The sequence below is a fragment of the Arachis hypogaea genome, chromosome 11, assembly GCF_003086295.3.
Source record: "Arachis hypogaea cultivar Tifrunner chromosome 11, arahy.Tifrunner.gnm2.J5K5, whole genome shotgun sequence".
In the NCBI taxonomy this organism is placed as follows: Eukaryota; Viridiplantae; Streptophyta; class Magnoliopsida; order Fabales; family Fabaceae; genus Arachis; species Arachis hypogaea.
The window spans coordinates 2,058,584-2,083,098 of record NC_092046.1 but is presented as its reverse complement, the minus strand read 5'-3'; the positions used below and the strand labels follow the sequence as shown (position 1 = coordinate 2,083,098).

Here is a 24,515-nt window from a genome sequence, read left to right as displayed (position 1 = left end):
CCAAAGCTATTGCATGAGCTATACGCCTATACCACTGTCACTTTCCAAAAGCAAAAACATTTCCCATATATATTTTTTTTTATCTGAAATTATAAATTTATTCATTACAAAACATCAAAAGCCTACTGCAGTACATAATCACGAGCTCCCAATGTTCTAAAACTCGAAATTCGGAGAGTAATAGAATTTGATACATCTATCCGGTGCGTCTGTAATACAGTAGTAGTCCATTAAACCACACATTTTTATTTTTAAAATTAAGAGAAAGTAATGTGTACTTCTCATACAGACCAGTGACCTTAATATACATTTTTATTTTTAAAGTGTTTTGCAACATTATCTAATTCTATATCATTTTTATATATGTAGTTTTAAGTTTTGAGAAAACTATAGTATCTTTTTAATAATAATAAAAAAAATTATGCTAACAAGTAACGATCAATTAAATCAAAGTTCTTTTGGATAATGAAATATAAGCAACACCTATGCTGACTCCATAAGCTTTTGTCGTTTTTGTTGTAACAAAAGTGACCTGAACTTCACACAAGTTTGGCCTTCACTCATTCCTAGCGTGTCATCTTTAGCAGATAAGGGTAAGATGATGAGTCTTCTTTTACTCTAGCTTATAAGCTTCAACTCTCTAATTTCTCGCTCTAATTTCTCTTACTTTCTTGTTGATTTTCATATTCTAGTAATCTCTTGTAGATTTTCAAACTTCTCTTCCAAAAAAGTATCCAACTTTACCTTTAATTTGTTTTGGGTCGACTCCATATTTCTCCTTCTTCTTTTGGTAATTGCCCTGAAAAACAAACAATGGAGTTTATGAGAACATTCATATTGAAACCAAACATGACAACACAATTATACTTTCCACCATTCACATCATCATGCTGTGTCAACAAAGTGAACAAACCTTATTCCTATCAAAATCCCAACAAGGATGATCTCTCATTGAAAATGAGCAAAAGGGTTGGTGTTTTTTTATCTGTAGCATCATTGATTCTGAGGACACAAAGCACAAGCGCGTTTGAGTTCAAGTTTGTGGCACCTGATCAAACAATTGAAGAAGCTGAGAGTGGTGTTAGAGGGCATGCACAGAATTTGTTACAAGTTAAGGATCTTTTGGAGTTAGAGTCATGGAAAGCAGCACAGAAGGAATTGAGAATGAGCTCAGCACTTTTGAAAAAGGATATATACACCATCATACAAAACAAGCCTGGAATTGAGAGGCCACCATTGAGGAAGCTCTACACTACTCTATTCAACAATGTTACTAGAGTAAGTCATGCTGAGATTAGGCAAATTCTTTAAGGTGTATTTTCAGTTTCATAGCTATCATGAATGAATGCTTGTATATGCATTCATTACCTAGTGGTCTTTTAATATAACTTTCTTTAAAAATTGAATTACACTACCTAAAGTGGTCTGAGCCCCTTCAACTAACTGCTTAATGCATAGTAGATTTTACAGATTCATCTTTCATATACATGGGTCAGAACAGAGAATTTTATTTTGATTAGAATGTCAAATTGATATTTTTGAAAGAAAAATTATGACCCATCTACTAGATGTTGCCTTTTTTATTTGGGGAATTGACTTGTGCATTATGTATTCAAGATTTAGAACAATGGCAAATGCCTTGTTAGGATCAATTTGACAAATCTGAGGTGATCTTTAAGCTGGATTTCTGATGAGCTTGCTTGAAAATTTTGTTGGAGAACTTTTTCATTAAGGGTATATTTCGTCGAGAGTAAAACTCAGGTGGAAATTTTACAAATCAAACTCATTCGTGAAATTTCTACCTGATTTTTATCCTGAACCGAACATACCCTTTTGTTGTGTAATTGTTTATCAATTGACTGTTATTAGTGTATGTTGATCGTTAATGCAGCTGGATTATGCAGCAAGGGATAAAGATATACCGGAAATTTGGCGGCGTTACGAGAACATTGTGGTGGCTGTGAATGACATTCTATCCAGAATATGATGATATCCTAGGATAATGGTAGATTGATTGTTCTAAGATATAAAGTAGTCAAAAAAATGGACTCAAATCTAGCTAAACAAAACAGGATCCTCTTAAATATTAAGGCGTTATTGGTTTTGATCATGTAAAGTTAGCTATGATTGTTGAAATTTGAATAGAATGTGATATCATCAGAATCATGGGTTTCAGTATGATTAGAAGCCATAAAAAGGGAAGAATACAGATATCAGTAATGTCAATTTTGGTATAGATGAATCTAAATATATCAGAAAAGGTAATGGCTGTGATAATTGAGGTTTTGATTAATATATCTATTGGTTACCTAAATATGTCTGAATATTTGTAATGGACAGTTGAATGATTGTATTTACTAGGGATGTGCATGGGTCGGGTGAATCTGGGTTTGATGTGACCCAGACTCGACCCGAAATATATATATCGGGCTTATTTATTAGACCCGAACCCGGTCCTAGACCCGATGAAATCTATACACTTTCGGGTCACGATTATACCGGGTGAAAACCGGACCGTTAACATTACATTACATTGATACCTTCTTATAAGTTAGCATGTGCCAATGAGTAATAGCTCAAATGACATAGTCTTTCCATACTCAATTAAGAGGTTGCGGGTTCGAGTCTCCTATCTTTGGTAAAAAAAAAAAAGTTAGCATGTGAAAATATTCAAATTTTCAAGACTCCAACCATTATTTGACATGGTAAAATTCACTTAGAAAAATATAACAAGAACCAACTCTTCTCTAAAATTAAAGCATAACCATAATCAATACTAATATTGTCTAATAATACCAAATTTTAAATTAATATAAATAACACAATATTATGCATTAGTTTAAAATTTTATACATTTTAAACATAAAACATTAACTTATAGTCTTATAATAACTAATAACACAAAATATTAAGGTTTACAATACTTAAATTCCACATAAGAATAGTCATTATCCATCACTAATAACACAAAATATTAATTGTGTATGATGACCGGGTCACCGGGTCAATTTCGGGTGACCCGAGCCATGGCCCGGACCCGACCCGAAATAATGACCGGGTCTATTTTTGAGACTCTTACCCAACCCTAGACCTAGTGAAATCACACCAAAATAGCCTCTAAAATGTTCGGAGCCGGGCCAGATCTTCGGGCCGGGCCAGGCCATGCACACCCCTAGTATTTACTTGTAAATTTCTCACCTCCAAGTCTCATTTTGATACATTATACCTAAATCAATCACATTTCAAAGTTATTTTTTGTCTATTTTACTCTTAAAACTTTTTCTTTTCAAAAGCTTAACTCAAACCCTCCCAATATATCATATGGATATACATGTATATGTGGGATGGATATATTCATTATATTGTATAGTCTATGTTCAAAGAGTGTAGCATTCTGTGTCTGAATTTGATGTTCAAATAATAATAGGAACATAAAAGAAAAGAGCATAGAATCTGTTTGAGCTTTAGTTGAATTGTGTTAGTATTTGATCTTCAAAAAGGCATGGCTTGGCAATAGCTTAATTTTTTGTTTTTTTGTTTTTTTATTTTTTCACAGAATAATTAATTTTCCTTCTAACAGTGTTAAATGAAATTTTGTACTAGCTTAATTCATGGGTCATGGCCAAACCAAAATCCAACAATATTATAAATTCTATTGAGAATTAGATGGCGACTTTTTTATTTAGGTCTTAGTTTATTTTTTCCTTTGCATTGATTCGATTCTGTCTTAACCGTTGACCTTGAAGTCGTTGATGTCATGGTTTGTGTAAATAGACTTTACCTGAACGAAACTTAAATATTGTTTTTTCTTTAGTAATACTTAAGTTTTATATCCTATTCGTCAGATTCTTTTCAGGAAATATTAATAGTATGTCATTGAAAATACAGATTTTATTGTATTTTATTTCATTAGAAATTTCTAGAATTTAATTTATTACGTTTCTTCTATAATCTGCTAATTATTTTTCTTTTTTAATTTCACAGTAAATACATGTGATATATGATTTTCTGTTTAATTTCGCAGTCTATGACAACGTAATTGAAAAAAGTACACATAAATATAAATAATTTATTTTTAATACAAATAAAAAAATTTCATTTAAATAAAAAACCCTATGAAATATAATTATCTCAGGAATAAACATTTATAGTTGACTTTATTCCTATTATAGAAGTTGACTTATTTTGAGATTAAATATATTTTTTTTCTTAAAATTTGTTAATTTTAAAAACTCATAAGCTTTATTTTATTTTAATTTTATGTAAAAAAATTTTAAATTACATTAAATATATCTCTTGTAGCTAACTTCTAAAGAAATTTAAGACCGTTTCAACAATCGTTTTTAAACCTTTTGAAAATTTATCTATCAAAGATATATTTGATACAAATCGAAAATTTTTTAGACAAAATTTAAACAAAATAAAACTTAGAGATATATTTAAAATTTTTAACAATTTTTAAGAATAAAAAATATACTTTCACCTCTTTTTTTTCTAGTATTATATAAGAATTGAAGTTGAAATAAATAACTAATTAATCTGAGTTAGTTACCGAGTAAATAAGTCACCCTGCTACCACAAATTCTAACAGCTGTGGAAACATGGAGCATTATATTTCTGCATTTGGAACTTAGTGGAAGACCAAGACTTAATTAATGGCAAGTTGCAAGGGCAATGCATTCATCATCTTTTATCTTCTTTTGTCTTTGCATCATATAGGAATTGAAGTTGAAATAAATAACCAATTAATCTGGAATATGGACTCTGTTATAATAATAAGGTAGTGTTTATTTTTAAATATTAGAACTAAGATTGGAACTGAGTAGAGGACAATATTAGGTCTAATTGGATTGAGAAGGTTGGTATTATAAATGAGGAGTTGTCAAGCGGGTCATGTCCCTATTCTTTTGGTTATGGGCCACGCACTTCAACAAACCATGTTCATCATATGGTTTTTGGAAAATATGTGGAAATTTGATGATCTTGAAGTGAAAGGGAGTGTTAAGTGTAGAAATGTGACCAAAGTGATGAATGCTATATAGACTGAAAGTTGGTGGTGTTTTTTGTTATTTTATCTATCAATCCTGCCAACAACATTTTTATCAACTTCTGCCAACTCTTATTTATAACTGTATTTAATGGAAGTGTCTTTGTGAATGTGTCTAATAAAAATGTCTTTTTTATGACTGTGTTTAATAGAAGTGTCTTTATAAATATATTTTCTAGATGTGTCTCTTTATATATGTATTTAAAATATAATAACTAATTATTGTTGACAATAAGTTGGCAGATAATATGTCGGTACGCTATATTTTTTTTTTATCTTTTGATGTTGTCTTGATATATTGTTATGATATGTCATGTTAGTTTTAAAGTTGTTGGAATTGTTAGGGACGTCTGCAACTGTTGTAAGCTCTCAAATTTCTCTTTGGGAGTTTTGTGAGTTGTAAAATTAACAAAAAAAAAAATATTGTGTTTGGTGGTTAGATAAATTTCAAACATGAGTTTCAGTCGAGATACAAAATTTTAATCCTTGAGTATTTTTAAAAAGGGTTATGCTACGTGTACACTAAAATCAGCCATCAAAATTAGCTACCATTATAAAATACATGTTAAAATACAAATACGCATTGAAAATAAATTAAACCACACATATATTTATACACAAATACATTAATAGCTGATTTTAGTGTACAAATAACATTTCTCTTTCAAAAAATAAGGATACAAGAGATTTAAATTTCTGAAATTTTAATAATATTTTTTCTAAAATATTCTCATTTAATTTTTTAAATTCTAAATCTACTACTCAATTTTTATATTTATCTTAAACTAAACAATAAACATAATATTTAAACATAATTTAGTACAATATATTTTATATCAAACACAATACAAATATTTAATTTAATCTCAATATCTTAATTTTTGTCTCTCAATCACTGTCTTTTAATCTCAATCTCTTTTCTAAAAACAATCTAAAAGATCTCTATGGAACATGGAGCATTATGCCTGCAACTAGAACTTAGTTGAAGACCAAGACTTATTAATTGCAAGTTGCAGGGCCATGCCATTCATCATCTTTTATGTTCTTGTCTTTGCATTGTTGTCATGCTCTGTTGACCTTCAATTCCTTTGATGTCATGGTGCGTGTGGACCTGCCTACCCACGATTTCAGCTTTCTTTTTTGGATTCTAAACTTTTCATTATACTGAATTAATATAATCTTTTTTATTGGCCTAGTAATTAGTTTATTAGTCCACTTAAACAAGTGGACAGAGTTTAAATCCTTAACATGACCACTGTATATAATATTGTCGATTCATTGAAATTTTTAAATCCTTCAAGGAAGAAGAGGATTTGTTCTTTGCAAAGTGATTTCTACAATTCTACATAAAAATACGAATTACAATAAAAATACGATTGCTATTGTCAACATATATAAGATACAAATAATTTAAATATTACGAATTTAATTTCATATACTATTAATATAAAAGAATTTTATACAAATATTAAATTGAGTATGATCACATAATTAAAATTATTTTTCTAAAATTTATTATTTAAAAAATTGTTTGAAACATATGAACTTAATTAGAACACTCTGTATGAAACTAAGAAAATTTTTCAGAATACTTAAAAGGTGTTATCTATTTTAGTATATAAAATATGAGTCTCGCTAGGAAGACAATGAACTATTTGTACAATGTGTACAATAGGCTATTGAGTTACAAAATGAACATCCTCCATACTATCTAGAATAATCATCCGAGTACTAGAGATAATAAACATCTTCCCAAAAGTTTAAACTGATTTTGGAGTTCACCAAAGATCGAACTCTTGACTTTCAAACTCTTGCCTTTTCGGATCTAACACTCTAATACCATATCATATACCACTCATCCCAAAAATTTCAGCGGATGAAAAAAGGTAACACTAATAGTTATATCTCTAATACTCCTTAAATCTCCATTGTACACATTGTACAAATATTTCATTGGTTCCTCGTACTTTTCCATAAAATATCTATATATATAGTCCATACATCATTAATGAGATCTCTCTACGTTCACATATACATGCATAACACCCAACCAAACCCATAGATAATAATATCCCAACTTCTATAACCAAAACCATCAATAATTTTTTTCTCATCATCTTGATGATGTTTAATAAACCACTCAAACTCTTGGCCTTGACCTTAATCATATTATGGTCATGGTGGACTTCATTCCATTTCCATGGAGCATTAGGAGACCCCCAAACCCTTTTGCTCAACAAAGGTTGCAGCCAATACAACGCAACCAACTTGTCAAATTTCAACCAAAACCTAAACTCAACTTTGAGAGATCTTAGAAATCAAAGTAAGAGTATGGATTTTGGTACATCACACCATGCCGTAGGAGCGGATCCTGTCTACGGCATGTTTCAATGCAGGGACTACTTATCAAAGGCTGATTGTGCCACGTGTTTCTCTGTCGCGGCCGCCCAAATTCGCAATTGCTCCGCCGGAGCTAATGGTGCCCGGGTGATATATGATGGATGTTTCATCAGGTAATTCATACAAACTCCATCAACTATATGTTACAAAATAAATTCTTTAATGACGTCTAGAGTAAGAAAATTTAGATTTTCACAACTTTTTCTTTTGTCCACACCGTATATATGAGTTTACTACAGTTACAGTCCAATTATTTTTGTTCCTTTTTTTTTTTGTTTGTCAACATCACAAAACTCTTGAAATATTATGCATTTTCTTCTTTTATTTTTCTTCTAATTTTTCATCAAATTTAGAATTTACAAAGGAAGTAATATTTTACTTATAAAATTAAAATTAATGTTTAATTATTCTGTTTGTCTCTATAATTTTATCGAATTTGGAATTAAGTTTCTATATTTTTTTTAATGGGATCTCTATACTGCTTTTAATTTTGTAATTAGGTATTAGGTATTTTTTATGTCAAAAATATTAAAATTAACAACATATTTCTCCTAAAAATATGCGATCAAAGATCTAATTAAATTTTTAATTATAAATACTTTTAATTTATAAAAAAAATATTCAGTTAACTCTAATATTTTTATACTAAAAATATATAATTATAAAATCAAAAGTAGTATAAAAACTCAAATAAAAATAAAAATATAAGGATCTAATTAAAAATTTAATAAAATTATATGAATTAATAGAATAATTAGACCTAAAACTAATGGTAATAATAAAATGTATAACCAGTGTATTAATGTCTAAATATTAAGAAAGAAGAAAAAAATGTTTCAGAAATGAATCATTAACAGGCGATGATATAATAATGCATGATTATTTTTTTAGTTGAATTTTTTTTTTTTTTTTGAAATTTCTCATATAATATTATACTAATTTTTAGTATAACATGTTAGAGGATAACGAAATAAGATAATATATAGTTGATTTAATGGATTCTGTGTGCAACTTGCATGTTATTCCTATCGTATCATTAGGAATTTGATGAGATACCATTATCAATATTTTTATGTCATGCTTTATACACGTTACCAACATAATAATACATAGGTTTAATTATTCCGTTGGTCTCTATAGTTTTATAAAATTTTTAATTAGGTTCATATACTATTTTTTTTTTAATTGAATCCTTATACTAAATTTTTTTTTCAATTAAATCTTTCTTAGTAGTAATTAGCTTAATTTTATAGGGACCCAATTAAAAAAAAATTGGTATAGGACCTAAATAAAAGGAAAAAAAAAAGTATAGGGATCCAATTAAAAAAAAATTTGGTGCAAAGACTCAACTAAAAGAAAAAAAAGTATAAGAACCTAATTGAAAATTTCGCAAAACTATAGAGACCAACAGAGTAATTAAACCTAATACATAATACATTATTCTATATTTTATAGCCGTCTATACAGTATATATCGTCCAACAATATATTATTAATTATATTTGTCTATGTTGATGGCGCATAAATAAATTTATATGTGCAAGTTCAGACTTTGTTGCCATTGGTTATCCAAATGCGTTGACAAAAAATAGTAGTATATAGGAATATGATTAATAACTTACTTTTATATGATTAGATATAATAAAATGGAATGAGAGACAGAGTGAGGCAGAGTTTGGAACAATTATAGAAAGAAATTAAAGGAGGAGGGAAAGTGAAACTGTGGTGGGAGACAAGAGTTTTCTACCTAAAAAAAAATTTAAAATTTTTTTTCATGGCAATATTTATCCTTATCAATACATACGAAATATGAGTTTTTTTTGATAAATTATTTTGCAACTACTCTTTTCATAAGTGATTAACATATTTTTTTCCTAATAATATATCTAATTTTTAATAATATACTAATAGTATAAAATTATTTTATACTATAAAATAATAACACAAGTGTAATAGCACGGGTTATTACACGGGTCAAAAATAGAAAAAAAATGACCAGTACATTATGATTGATCTTCATGATTTGTAATATGTAAAATTTTAATAATATAAATATTTCTTTTGGTAATAATTATGTGTTGTGGTGCAAATTTTTTTTTATGTATTACTATTTATTCTTTTAATTCTCGCTTTCATTCAAAAATGAAAAAAAAATAAGATGTACATTATGAGATCAATTTACAATCCAATTACTTGATCATCTATATGGTCACCAAACAACCGAATACATAATTTATTCTCTAATTTATAAAATTTAACAAAGATATTGGTAAACATATTGGTTTTGCATTTATTTATATATTTTATTTATTTATGTTATATTTGTAATTATATTATATCTATTATTATCAATATATTTTTTTAAAAAATACCGTTAGTGTTAACACATGATGTATTAAATAAAGTAAATGATAGAAACACGTAACTATTTTCTTTTTCAGTCAAGATTCAGTAAAATACTGTAATTTAGACTTGCAATATCAATATATTAATAGTAAAGTAGAGAAAAAAATGTAATATTATATCAAAAAAAATTTAAATCATAATTGTAATTTATGATTGAAATAATAATTTAAATATTTTAAACGGAATAATTTTATTTAGAGAATTCATAATTCAAACATAATTTTTACACACTTAATAGCTACATTTGAGTTAATACATTTAATACTATATTTAAAAAAACACGAACAATCTACATCAAATTATTTATTTATTAATTAAATTTTTATAATTTAAATTAATTTTAATAAAATAATTTAAAATTATAATTTCAATCTTATCACGTGCGAGTAATTTAACAGATAAACACACTACTTTATTACTCATATTTTATTAAAATATAAAATTTTGAAAATTAAATCGATCATAAACTAGTCAAGTTATAGATTTAAACATTCAATCGAAATTTAATTGAAATTGAACTAAATATAATAAAATAATATTTTTATATATAAAATATATAATTTTTTTAAAAAAATATATTTTTTATTATTATTTTAAATTAATTAATCATTAAAAAACTACACCAGTTAACTGGTTTTTAACCCATTTTTCTAGTTCTTTGATCGATTTATTGCCAACGGATTAAACCGTTTGGTTCAGTTCAATTCTCAGGTAAAATTTTTATACAGTTGTCAAATCGCATGCATCGTTAGTATAAAAGATAGTTACTTTTGCTAACATAATATTATTATGTAACTGGATGTATATACAAAATTATATTAAATTCATAATGTATCAAAATTAAGTTCATTTTTAATAAATATAAAATTAGTTTACATTTTTCATAATTGGAATTTCCAACATCACACTTAAATATTTTATGATCAAAATAATAATTCTTCTTTTAATGTATTTAGGTACGAAAGCAATGAATTCTTCAACCAAACAACTCTACCGGGTAACAGCATGATTTGTGGTAACAAAACTGCAAGTGGAGGATCAAATGCTTTCAATGGAGTTGCACAAAAAGTGCTACAAGATTTGCAAACAGCAACACCAAGAATTCCCGGTTACTTTGCAGCTACCAAGACACAAGTAGCCGGTGGCGGCGGCGGCGGCGCAATCTATGCCGTCGCACAATGTGCTCAATCCGTGTCTGAGGGAGGTTGTTCGGAATGCTTGAATGTTGGCGTAACCAACATTCAAAGTTGTCTTCCTAATACAGATGGTAGAGCATACGATGCTGGTTGTTTTATGAGATATTCTATGACACCATTCTTTGCTGATAACAAAGTTGTTGATGTCACACCATATTTGAAACAACAAGGTATATATACATTATAGAATTAGGAAAAATATAGGTAAATAATGAAAATATTAAACAATGTGAACAATGAATATATCGGATGTTCAATTCACTAGGTATGCGGATGGTTATTCTAATATTAAGATTTAGGTGAATAATTTGGAGTGTAGTGTGTTTTACTTGAATTGAGACAATTTTAAAACCCGTTATTCATGTTGTTCAAGAAAATCATTGGTTACCTAGCATAACCCATAGAATCATAATTTTTAGTAAAATTACAAAATTGTCCTTGAAAGATTTCGGTCGCAACAAAATTATATTAAAAAAGTTTTAGTTCTTCTATGAACAATTTTTCTTTAAACTATCGAAAATTGACAACTAAATCACTATGTATACATAATTATTTAGTAGTTGCTTTTAAGTTGTTTAGAAATATATTTTTTTAGTGATTTTTGGTAGATAATTTTATCATTTTACTCTTCTTTTAAATTTTCTTTGTATGCATAAATGTATATTTACAAACCATTATGCATCTAAAATACTAGATTTCTTGGAACTAATAAGGCAAATGTATGAAAATGAGTTATTTATTAAATATTTACTTATTTAGTAGTGGTGAAAATTTGTTTTTTTTCTTGATGTTATATTAATTACTTGGAAATGAGGTCAATGCAAAATTATATATATAATTATTTTTTCCCCTTTTTTCTTAGAAGGAGGAAATTCAAGCAACAACAAAGGGGCTATTATTGGTGGTGTTATTGGAGGTGTAGTACTTTTTATGATTCTCTTTGCATTGTTTGTGTGGCTTAGAAGAAACAAGAAATTACCAACAAGAGGTCCTAGAGGTGAGGCACTAATTATTGTGAAGTCTAATAATATATTTTGATGGTTCTTACTAAAAAAAAAATACAATGCCACATCATTTAATGTTTGGAAAATATAAATTATGCATGTAGAATAATTCATTTATTTAAGAGATTCAAAATTATTTACATGTTTTTTTTTATCAGGTGACATATTGGGAGCAACTGAGTTGAAAGGCCCAGTTACTTATAGGTATAAAGATTTAAAAAGTGCAACAAAAAATTTTAGTGATGAAAATAAACTAGGAGAAGGAGGTTTTGGAGATGTATACAAGGTAATTAATAACCATGTGTTTTTTAAGTATGATCTTTTGAGTAATTATTATGTTTATGGTATGTAGAGGTCATTATTATAATAATTTAAATTTATGTTTGCAGGGTACTCTGAAAAATGGAAAAATAGTTGCTGTGAAGAAATTGGCTTTAGGGCAATCAAGAAAAATTGATGAAAGTTTTGAAAGTGAAGTGAAGCTTATAAGTAATGTTCACCATAGGAATCTGGTTAGACTTCTTGGATGTTGTAGTAAGGGCCCAGAAAGAATCCTTGTTTATGAGTACATGGCAAATAGCAGCCTTGACAGATATTTATTTGGTAACTTATTTCTTTTTTCAATCTAAGTATTTTCTTAACTAAAATGTTGCATAAATAATTAATTTTAATAATTATAGATAATTAATTATATACAAATAAGTAACAGATTATAACCAAATCATATTGGTTTATTGATTAACTCACTAGCCCGCTTAAGTAAGTGTTGAGGGTTTGAATCCCGCCTTATGCATGCAGCAACTAGGGCTGGAAGTGAGTCAAGCCAGCTCGAGCTCGGCTCGTTAATAGCTCGATAAGCTAAGCTCGTGAGCTGGTGAGTCAAGCTTGAGCCTGAAATTGAGCTCATAAATTAAATGAGCCGAGTTTGAGCTTGGATAAGCTCGGCTCATTAGCTCGTGAGCTGACTCGATTATATATATAATTATTAATACACATATCCTATATGCATCTAGTCTATACTTTTAATATTATATATATACATATGAAATAGTAATATATAATTATATATATTAATGATCTTAATTATTTAAAATTTTATATTTATTTATTACATATAATTTTGATGTAAGACATAAATAAAAAAATTATATTTATTGATAGATAACCAATAATTGTTCTTTTCAAATATTTTTTTAAAATATATAAGTTATAATTTATTGATATAAAATTATAGATTATGTATTTATGTTTCTATTATTTGAGCCAGCTCGTGAGTTTGAGTCAGCTCGTGAGCTTTTGGTGAGCCGAGCTTGAGATTAAGAAATAGACTCGATTGTTAATGAGTCAAGCCGTGAGCTAAGCTCAATTTTGGTGAGACGAGCTTGAGCTTGGTCTAGCTCGGCTCAGCTCGGCTCATTTCCAGCCCTAGCAACAACCCATTGGCCAGCGATAAACTCTTAAATAGAGCTCAGAACTATGGCAAATTAGTCTTTGACCTGTCAAGTTGAAAGATACTGTGAAAAAAAAAAAAACAAAAAAAGTAACAGATTATGAGTTTCTCATAATATTATTTATCTAACATTTTTTTTTTGTTGTTTTTAAATTTTGATCATTATACATAAAAAAAGAAATATGTATTATAAGGCTCACATAACAAGCTCAAACTAATATGCCTTTATAGTTTTCCTTTTTATTGACCATTTATTTATTTATTTTTTAAAATTAGGTGAGAAGAAGGGTAATCTGAATTGGAAACAAAGGTATGATATAATTGTAGGCACAGCAAGAGGTCTTGCATATCTACATGAGGATTTCCATGTTTGTATCATACACAGAGATATAAAAACTAGCAACATACTATTGGATGATGATCTTCAACCTAGAATTGCTGATTTTGGTTTAGCAAGGCTTCTACCTGAGGACAAATCTCACCTTAGCACAAAATTTGCAGGAACTTTGTAAGTCAAAACTCAAAACAAATGCAATAACCACACAAATAATTTCAAGGTTTAATTATTCTGTCGGTCTCTATAATTTTATCGAATTTTTAATTAGGTTTCTACATTTTTTTTTCTTCTCAATTAAGTTCCTAAGACCCTACAATGACAAAAACGTTGAAATTAATGGAATATTTTGTTAAATTATACAGAATATTCAGTCAAGTGATAGGTATATTCATTTTGTTTAATAGAATATTCCGTTAATTCAACATTTTTTGTTACGACAGGAACTTAATTACAAAATCTGATATAATATAAAGATTCAATAAAAAAAATATAGAAATCGACAGAATAATTAAACCTAATTTCAAAGACATTTATTTTTTAGTGTGATAAGATATATTCATTTATCAATTATATATAAAATTGTGTAATTAATTGACAGAGGATATACAGCACCTGAATATGCAATTCATGGTCAATTATCAGAGAAAGCTGATGCTTATAGCTATGGTGTTGTGGTCCTGGAAATTATAAGTGGTCAAAAGAGTAGTGAATTGAGAGATGATGCCGACGGTGAATTTCTCCTTCAAAGGGTATGCAATTTCAAAGAATTAAACCCAACTTGGATATTAAGGATTATTTGATTTGTGAAAAAAAAAAATAATTGTTAGTTTTTTTTTTCTAAGACTTTGTAGAAAAAGAAAAATAAAACTAAAAAAATTAAAACAACTTCATTTGTTTACAAATTTTTTTAAACAGCTAAAACTAAAATAAATTGTTAAAAATAAAAATAAAAATTTTTTTACAAATCAAACAATTCTAAAAATTTTCTAAACAATTTAAAGCACTCTTTCATAATAAATTTTTTATTATTTAAGTAATTAGTCTAAACAGTTACTATTATTAGTTTAAATAGTCTATAATACATTAGCAAATCACCTTTTATAAAAATCATGTAGGCTAATTATTTAAATAGTTAGACAGCAATTAAAAATTTTTAATGGTAGCATTTGTTTTGAGGTACTGAGATAGAGATTGAGAGACTGAGATTCAGTATCATGTTTGTTGGTTCAGAGACTGGTACTAAAATTTCTGTCTCTGTCTTCAAAATTTCAATATTTCAGTACCTCCAAAAAGTAAGAACACAGGGGACTAAAATTTTTAGAGATAGAGACCGAAACTTTAATAACATTTTATACCTAAAATACCCTCATTTTAATTAATTAATTCTAATTTTATCCTTTATACAAATTAAATTAGAGTTTCATTCTTGTTTCAATTTCTGTCTCCTATTTTGTACCAAATAGAATATTGAGATTTATTCCAATCTCTGTCTCTTAGTCTCTGTCTCTCAGTCTCACAGTCTTTCCGTCTCTATCTCTCCATCGAACGCTAAGGGACAAAAGCAACATTTACTGTAACTATTATAACTTTGGTTGTAACAATAATTACTGAACAGGCATGGAAACTGTATGAGAAAGACATGCACTTGGAGCTAGTGGACCCCACATTGGACCCTGAAGACTATAGTTCAGAAGAAGTAAAGAGAATCATAGAAATTGCTTTGTTGTGCACTCAAGCATCACCTTCCACAAGACCAACAATGTCCGAGGTGGTTCTCTTACTCAAGAGTAAGAACTTATTGATGGAGAATATGATGAGACCTACTATGCCTGTCTTTGTTCATTCTAGTAATGTTAGGTCTCAACATGACACATCTACTTCAACTGCTTCATCATCTGTGTCTGCATCCAAAGCTACAGTTTCCACTTCAGTACTATCTGCTCGTTGAATAACTGAATATATGCATGTGTCAAAAGAAGAAAAAGGATGAAGGTTTTTAATTTCTTTCTTTAGTGTTCTTAGGATTGTACATTAAAATATTAAGTAATAAATACTGATATGTTATATAGTGTTTGTTTTGTTCATAGTATGATATATTAATGATATATAAATTTTAAAAATATATAAAATATACCTATTTAATGTCTTATAAAAAATAAAGAGTTAAGGCACAAATATTAGATTTGAGATTTAGATTTTTAATACAATTTTGTATTTTTTAAAATTTTTTACATTTTATTTTGGACCTTCATCATTTTTATCATTAATAACAATCGAGATAAAATTAATTTTTAATGACAAATATATCTATATTTTTGTCTTTCTATTAGTATCTTAACAATTAAACAGATTATATATATTTGTGTACATTTATTATATATGGTATATCTGTCTTTATCACTTGATATATTTGATTATCATCAAGCATTGTGATCTAAAGCCAACAAGTTATAACTCAAATGACAGAGACTCTTCATACTCACTTAAGAAGTTGCGGGTTCGAGTCTCACTCCTAACTTTGAAAAAAAAAAATACGTGCATCCAATTACCTAATATCATATTAGTAAAAGTAACTACATTTTACATTGTGCATCAAAATTAAACTCTTGATATATATACCCTAATAAACTCTAAAATATGAAGCACAAATAGCAACGGTTTTGAGGCCAAATTGCGACAATTTTAAAGAACCATTGTCATTATCTGCCGTTTTTTTAGTGAATCATAATCATCTTGCTGATACTATAGAAGTGGAGACAGTAGCATTGGAAGTGGTTGTAGAGGAACCACCGGTTGAAGCAGAAATATCTCCTCTGGCTTTCATATTTGACTCAACAAACACCGGCATTGAAGGTTGCATATTCTCAAATAAGCCTTTGCTTTTTAGTAACATAACTACTTCAGACATTGTTGGCCTCATTGATGCTGATGCTTGAGTGCACATCAATGCAATTTCCATTATTTTCTTCACTTCCCCTGTTTCATATTCACTAGCTTCTATGCTTTTGTCCACTAACTCCATGTGCATTCCTTCCTCATGCAGTTTCCATGCCTATTAAATTTGAAAATGCAAACATAAGCCAAAATGTTTTGAAGGAATACAAGGTTTAAATAAGTTAAACTTTTCAAGAACCGAATCCAATATATATTAGCAAAGGTGAAAACTCAGGTGCAGTCGACTTCACGTGAAGTTGATAATTGAGAGTCGTTAGATGATTTGACTGATTTGACTAAATTTTTATCTAACGACTCTCAACTATCAACTTTACGTAAAGTCGATTGTACCTGAGTTTTCACCATTAGCAAAATCTTATTTAAATTAAAAGAAAATATATGAAAAATTTTCTTACTCGTTGAAGAAGATATTCATGTCCATTATCATCAACCTTCATTTCAGTACTCTTTGGACCACTTATAATTTCTAGGACTACAATGCCATAACTATAAGTGTCTGCTTTTTCTGATAATTGGCCATGAATTGCATATTCAGGTGCTGTGTATCCTCTGACAAATTCATAAAAATTATATCATAGTTAAATAAAGTATAAACTCTTCTTGCAAAATAAATGTATCTTTGATAATGAGAATAATGATTTATTTACATTCAAATTATTTAGTAGAACCTAACATTTAATTTTCTTGATATAAGATTTTTTTTTTTCACTTTCTCAATTAAAGAAATAATGCTCTTTTTAATTAGATGAGTCTCTTTTTCCTTCTAAAATAAAGATTCATGGAAACAAATTAAAGGATATTTTTTTTTTCTTTTTTCACATACATATAAGGTTACTAAACAAATATAATAAATAGGACAAACATTTACAATAAACAAGCTTATTAAAATATTTTCAAGCATGATAATTTTGGGTATATCCCCAAATAAGTCCTTGAAAATTTTAGCATCGAATATTTTTGTTTTTAAAAAAATTTTATTATATTGAGATCATTAAACTTTACAAAAATAAAATATATAGATCTTTTCGTCACATTTTTAAGGATTTATTTGTCCATATAAAGATAACAGATTTCACTAATAAGAATTTATATATGTTATTTTTGTAAAGTTTAAAAATTTCAATGTAATAATTTTTTTTTAAAAATAAAAACATTAATTACGAAATTCTTTAAGAATCTATTTTAAGATATACTCTATTAATCAACTTACAATGTTCCTGCAAATCTTGTGCTAAGATGAGATTGATCCCCTGGAAGAAGTCTAGCCAAACCAAAATCAGCAATTTTAGGTTGAAGATCATCATCCAATAGAATATTTCCACTCTTTATATCTCTGTGAATAATAGAAACATGGAATTCCTCATGAAGATAGGCCAATCCCCTTGCTGTCCCTAAAATTATGTCACAACGTTGTCTCCAATTCAGGGAGCCTTTCTTGTTACCTGCCTCACAAGTGCAAAAACAGAGTATACGTTTAGAGAATGTAAGGCTCTTTAAAAAATAAGTTTAATTATTTAGTTGGTTTCTATAATTTTGTTAAATTTATAATTAAGTTTTTATATTTTTTTATTTAGATTTTTACATTATTTTTAATTTAGTAATTAGGTCATTTTCATATTAAAAACGTTAAAATTAATATTTCTATAAAAAAAATATGTAGTCAAAGATTTAATTAAGTTTTTAATTGTAGATACCTTCAATTTGTAGTTAATTCCAACATTTTTTATACTAGGAAGGATTTAATTATAAAATTAAAAATAGTGTAAAAACTCAATTGAAAAGAAAAAAAAAAGTATAAAAACCTAATTATAAATTTAGTAAAATTATAGAAATTAATAGAGTAATTAAACGTTAAAAAAAAAGGGTTATGCTAGGTAACTAATAAACAACATCAACAATGGACTCTAAAATTGGCCCAATTCAAGTAAAACACACTACACTCCAAATTACTCATATAAATCTTAATATTAGAATAACCATTCGCACACCTAGTGAATTGAATATCTGATATATCTATTATTCACATTATTTAATATTTTTATTGTCTATCTATACTTTTTCAAAAAAATAACAATTAAATAGTTAGCATGATTAGTAAGTTATTATCTTTAAATTTTAATTATTTATCAAAGATATAATAAAACAGAGCATTAAAATTTATCTAATTAATAAACAATACAATACTCCTTATGTTGTAAGTAAGTGTTTAAGGAAAGTAGTTTAGTTTAGTTTAGAGCCCTGTTAGAGAGTAGGAGAAGCTTTTTTTTTTTTTCATGAAAAGTCATTCCATTTTAAAGAAAAAGTTTTTAACTTTTTCAAAGGTTAATTCACAGTTTTTTAAAAAAGTAGAAATATATGACTTCTCTCCTTTTTTATAAGTTATTCTATCACGTCTTAAAAAAATTAACTTCAAAACAAAAAAGATCTATTTTCATTTTTTGCTCTGTGAAAACTTTTCTGTTTCTGCCACCACCATTTTTACACAAGGTTCCATATGCTAGAAGTACTAGCATTCTACTATCATTTTCAAGCAATGTTCCATCTGCTAGAGGTACTGATCCTCCACCACCATTTTCATATAATGTTCCATCTAAACCACCTACTGCATATATTCTTAGATTTTTTATCATTTTACCACTCTATTTTTATTATTAAATTTGTATTTAACATTATGTGCAGTATGAAATCCCAGTTTTAATTTTATTTTTTATCACACGTGATTTTATTCTTATATAACTTGTTATTATTTATAGTTTGTTATAGCAAGTACTTGACCCAAATAAAGGAGGAGGGAGTTTTAATAGGAGTAAAAAAAAGCAATAAAATATACATTGACACACATTTTATATTTGTTTTTTATTTTCACCTACCATATCATACACAATAAAACAGCAAACACTAACTACACAATAATTTTTTTGGCATTGCCATCAAGATTATTGTAAATTAGAATTTTATTACTATTCATCACATACAAAAACACCGTTATTAGATTATGTAAAATCAATATTTAATATTAAAAAGAATTTGTTATTTTAATATTTATTCTCTTGTATAAAAAAAATTATAATTTTTGAGTTATTTATCCAAACTTATAACTTTAAAACAAGTACTTTTATAATTAAAAATTCAAATACAAAATAACCTATTTATAAGTTACTATTAATAAAAGTCCCTATACAGTTATACTTGAAGCGACAGTGTTAATTTAATTCAATTAATTTAGTTACTAAAATTACTAAATATAATAAAACGACGTTGTTTCATTCATCCATACAAATTTAAGTTACTAGGTTTAGTAATATAAAAAATTAAATTAAGTATTTTCTAGTATAGTCCTAACTCCTTAAAGATTAAAGTAACCATTTACTCAAAAAATAAATTATGGAGTAATAAAATGCATAAATGAGAGATGGATGTAGGTTATTACCAAATAAGAATCTGTCAAGGCTACTATTTGCCATGTATTCATAAACAAGGATTCTCTCTTGGCCTTTACTACAACAACCAAGAAGCCTCACCAGATTCCTATGGTGCACATTACTAATCAGCTTTACTTCACTCTCAAAATGATCTTCCATTTTGTCAGTTTGCCCCAAAATCAATTTCTTCACTGCAACAACTTTCCCATTTTTAAGAGTACCCTGCTTAATAAATATGAATATTATCAAAGTTTAAAAATGAAAATGGTTTATTTTAAAAAGATTTAATTATTCCGTTGATCCCTATAATTTCATCGAATTTTTAATTAGGCTCTTTTTTTCTTTTTAATTGAATCTCTATATTATATCAGATTTTATAATTAAGTTCCTGTTGTCACAAAAATATTGAAATCAACTGAATATTCTATTAAACAAAATAGAATACAGTTAAGTGTTAGGCATATTCATTTTGTTTAATAGAATATTATGCTAATTTTAACGTTTTGTCACAACAGAGACTTACTTACAAAATTTAATATAGTATAGTGATTCAATTAAAAAGAAAAAAAATATATAAAGACCTAATTAAGAACGGAATAATACTATGGGGACGATAAAGTAATTAAACCTTTTAAAAATTATCTTATTTTTCTTTTAGATTCTTTGAGCATGATCTTAATTGAGTAAACTTTTTTTTTCCAATTTGGGTACTCTTGTATTAATAATCTCTAGAAGATGTGATTAATTTTCTAGAATCCTTAATAATTAAAAAAATATAAAAAAGAAACTTAAGTTTACCTTGTACACATTACCAAAACCTCCTTCTCCTAATTTATTTTCTTCACTGAAATTTTTTGTTGCAGCTTTCAAATCATTATACTTGTAATTAACTGGACCTTTCAACTCGGTTGCTCCCAATATATCCCCTGCCAATATGTGAAAGCATGAATTGCTTAACAAAATAAAAATAAAAATAAAAATAAAAATAAAAACATTAAATTAAAAAATTCTTGATTTTCTAATTGTTTTACCTCTAGGAACCCTTTTGGGTTTTTTGGAATGTCTATACCATGCAAATAATGCAAGAAGGATCACAACAAGAACTACACCTCCACCAACACCACCTATAATGGCCCACTTCTTGCTTGAACCTCCTACATTCAAAAGGGGGAAAATTAATAGTGTCAAAAGTTATTAGTTTAACTTAATTAATTAGAGGTTAAAATCTTTCAAAAATATATTTCTAATCATAATTCATATATATAAATAACAAAAAATGTTGATTTCTTTAGTGATGATTTAAGATATTAAATATATTTAAATATTTTTGTGTAGAGGCTAAAATAATACCTACAAAGACGTTTACATCAACATTTATATAATTACTCGACAACTAAAATATAAACAAATGATTGTGATTGTACAATATATTTTTTCCTTTAATTTAAGTTAATTACATATAGAGACGAATTCATGTATAATATTGTGGGATAAATATCCCGTTAGAATTTAGAATTTTTTTTATATAATAATAATATTTATTTGTTCTAATTATGTTATGAAATTTAATACTATTAGTTTAAATTATTATAAAAATTATTTTCTTATTATACTTTATCATTACTATTAGGGCTGTCAAATGGGCTATCCCGACTCATTTATGTGGGTTAAATGGACTAGACTGTTTAAGTCTACTTTATTTGTGGGCCATGATTTTTCAATCCGAACTGTTTATGGTCAATCTAATGGGTTAAACGGACTAGCCCGTTTATCCTTTTATTTTATTTTTTGAAAAATATTTTAATAAAAAATATCATTTTCAAAAACCTTTAAAAAATAATATTTTTTTAGTTGATTGGTTGGATTTTCGGGTCGAATATGGAGAAATATCGGCTAAAAGTGCTACTTTTTTTAAAAAACGTAAAAAAAAAATTAAACGAGCCACCCATTTAGCCTGCAGATTAGCCCATTTAACCGTCATCTTTTTCGGGTTAATCGGACTCAGCCCGTTTAGTCCAAAATTTAAACGGGCTTAATTTTAGAGGCAAAACTCGTCCATTTAAATAGATGTTTAGCCCATTTTAACGGCCTAATTACTATCAAATTTTTTAATATTTATGACCATATTATTAGGGGTGGAAATAGGCGTAACTTGTTATAGGCTATTTATTATAAAATAAAATTAAAGATATTAAATATATTTAAAAAATTGTATAAAAAAGCATATATACCTTGTGTCAAGTATGGAGTGATATCAATGGTTTGATTATCAGCAAAAAAAGGAGTCTGTGAATATCTCATAAAACAACCAGCATCATAAGCCCTACCATCAGAATTAGGAAGACATGTTTGCAAATTGTTGTATCCAACATTCATGCATGCCAAACAATCACTTTGAGTGGCAGTTTCAACACACTGTGCAACAGCATAGATTGCACCACCATTATTATTATTAGGCAATTGTGTCTTTGTGGCAGCATAAAATCCTTTGATTTTTGGTGTTGCTGTTTGGAGATTCATTAGAGCTTCTTTTCCAGCTGAACCAAAATCATTGCCTCCTTTTCCTGTTTTGTTCCCACATTTTACACCATTCCCAGGTTCAGTTGTTTGGCTGAAGAAGATATTGCTCTCATACCTTATATATACATCATGTTAAATCACAATCATAATTATTAGTATTAACTTTCCTTTTATTTGCATATATCTTTTTTCTATTTTTATTTTATTTATCTTATATTAATTTTTTTTTTAGAATTTAATAAAGATAGAAAAAGACACATAAATAATTTGTAAATTACAAAAAATAATTCGATTATAACATGTGTATATAGATGTATTAATTTTGAAACTCATAACTAATTTATAAACAAAATGAAAATATTTGGTAACTAAAGAAAATTAGCCAAAAACAGCCATAACTTATCTTATTTAGCATTTGTTGCGACAATTAATGAATATTAAATAAGGTAAATTCTGGCTGCTTTTTTTTTTGTCTCCCTAGCATTACCCCAAGCAAAATTACTATAACATAAAGAAAAACGTTTTCCTAACATGATATGTAGTAGGTTAAATAGGAGAAAATAAAAGAATAAACAAATTAAAGTAACTTTTAAGAAATCATTAAAAGTAAAAACCTTATTTTCATTAGATAAAATTATTTCTCATCACCATGAAAATAAAAAAGAAAGACACATTATTTTTATTTAAATTAAAATTAAACAGGCCTAATTTAAATCTAAAAATTAATCAAAAGGATAAAAAATATCTTATATTTATCAATCATATCAAAATTATATTATTAAAAAAAATAAAATTTATAATAATCTTCTTTTAAATAAGATGGAAATTCAGGTACAGACATGCAGTCAACTTCATATAAAGTTAATAACAAAAAATCGTTAAATGATTAATAAATTTAATGATTTTTATCTATTAACTTCGCATGAAATTAATTGCACATGAGTTTTTACGTTCAAATAGCATATCAGAGACATATACCTGAGGAAGCAACCATCATAGATGACTCTGGCACCATTACCATTTGAACAATTCCGAATTTGAATGGTAGCGTTGTTGAAGCAACTAAGACAATCCCTTTGGGAAAGATAGTTTCTGCACTGAAACATTGTGTATGTGATAACCTCTCCCCTCGCTTCTTGTGCAGTTCCAAAGTGCTTGCTTTGATTCACTATATCACTTCTAAGCTCCGAAAACGTTCCATTGATGTTGGCAAAGAAGCTTCTCAAGTTGGTTTCGTTGTATGAACTGCACCCTTGGTTTATTAGATTCACTTGAGGATCTGCAACAACAACTGCACCGTGAAGATGCCATGTCCACCACCACCATATTAGGGTTATGGCCACTACCTTAAGTTGCAACATCTTTACTTTTTTTTTTTTTTTTCAGTTCTAATATATGAGAGAGAATATACTGTTATATATCAAGAAATTAAACTGGGCTTAGCTTGTATTTTTGGCTTTGCCTTCTTATATGTATATGTGTGGTGGTCTATATTTGTATATAATTATATCTTCAAAAATGTTTTTATATGTGTGGTCGGTGGTATATAATTTTTGGCTTTGCCTTCTTATATATATGTGTGTGGTGGTATATATTTGTATATAATAACTTTGTATTTTGTCTCTCTTACCACTTTTGAGAAAGTTGTAATAATCATTAATCAAAGTTAAAATAAATTTCGGTAATATAACTATGGAGATGTTTGATAATAAAAAAAATAGTCAAAATTTATCTTATTTATAATATTTATTAATTATTGTTAAAATTAATAAATATTAA

General features: G+C 27.5%; 3 protein-coding genes across 5 annotated transcripts; 2 read left to right on the top strand and 1 right to left on the bottom strand.

The window, feature by feature from the left end:
* Nucleotides 1-502: 502 nt before the first annotated feature.
* LOC112719820 (psbQ-like protein 3, chloroplastic) lies at nt 503-2,163 on the top strand. Its single transcript, XM_025770532.3, has 2 exons — nt 503-1,278; nt 1,892-2,163. Exons 1-2 carry the CDS (start codon nt 814-816, stop codon nt 1,985-1,987), a joined length of 561 nt encoding a protein of 186 aa, XP_025626317.1. The 5' UTR covers nt 503-813; the 3' UTR covers nt 1,988-2,163.
* Nucleotides 2,164-7,060: 4,897 nt separating this feature from the next.
* On the top strand, nt 7,061-15,923 carry LOC112719815 (cysteine-rich receptor-like protein kinase 2). 2 transcript variants are annotated; one of them, XM_025770526.3, is made up of 8 exons: nt 7,061-7,560; nt 10,809-11,218; nt 11,911-12,045; nt 12,211-12,338; nt 12,442-12,655; nt 13,779-14,010; nt 14,438-14,588; nt 15,455-15,923. In XM_025770526.3, exons 1-8 carry the CDS (start codon nt 7,169-7,171, stop codon nt 15,785-15,787), a joined length of 1,995 nt encoding a protein of 664 aa, XP_025626311.1. In that variant the 5' UTR covers nt 7,061-7,168; the 3' UTR covers nt 15,788-15,923. The 2 variants fall into 2 exon arrangements, with proteins under 2 accessions (XP_025626311.1, XP_025626312.1); XM_025770527.3 differs by having other exon boundaries at nt 7,065-7,560; nt 11,914-12,045.
* A 452-nt stretch (nt 15,924-16,375) lies between these two features.
* On the bottom strand, nt 16,376-24,282 carry LOC112719818 (cold-responsive protein kinase 1). 2 transcript variants are annotated; one of them, XM_025770529.2, is made up of 8 exons: nt 23,715-24,282; nt 22,448-22,851; nt 21,248-21,370; nt 21,015-21,142; nt 20,225-20,438; nt 18,005-18,236; nt 17,190-17,343; nt 16,376-16,891 (listed from the first exon to the last, which is right to left on the bottom strand). In XM_025770529.2, the coding sequence occupies exons 1-8, from the start codon at nt 24,095-24,097 to the stop codon at nt 16,568-16,570; spliced, it is 1,962 nt and encodes a 653-aa protein (XP_025626314.1). In that variant the 5' UTR covers nt 24,098-24,282; the 3' UTR covers nt 16,376-16,567. The 2 variants fall into 2 exon arrangements, with proteins under 2 accessions (XP_025626314.1, XP_025626315.1); XM_025770530.2 differs by having other exon boundaries at nt 22,448-22,780; nt 23,715-24,204.
* Between the last annotated feature and the right edge of the window lie 233 nt (nt 24,283-24,515).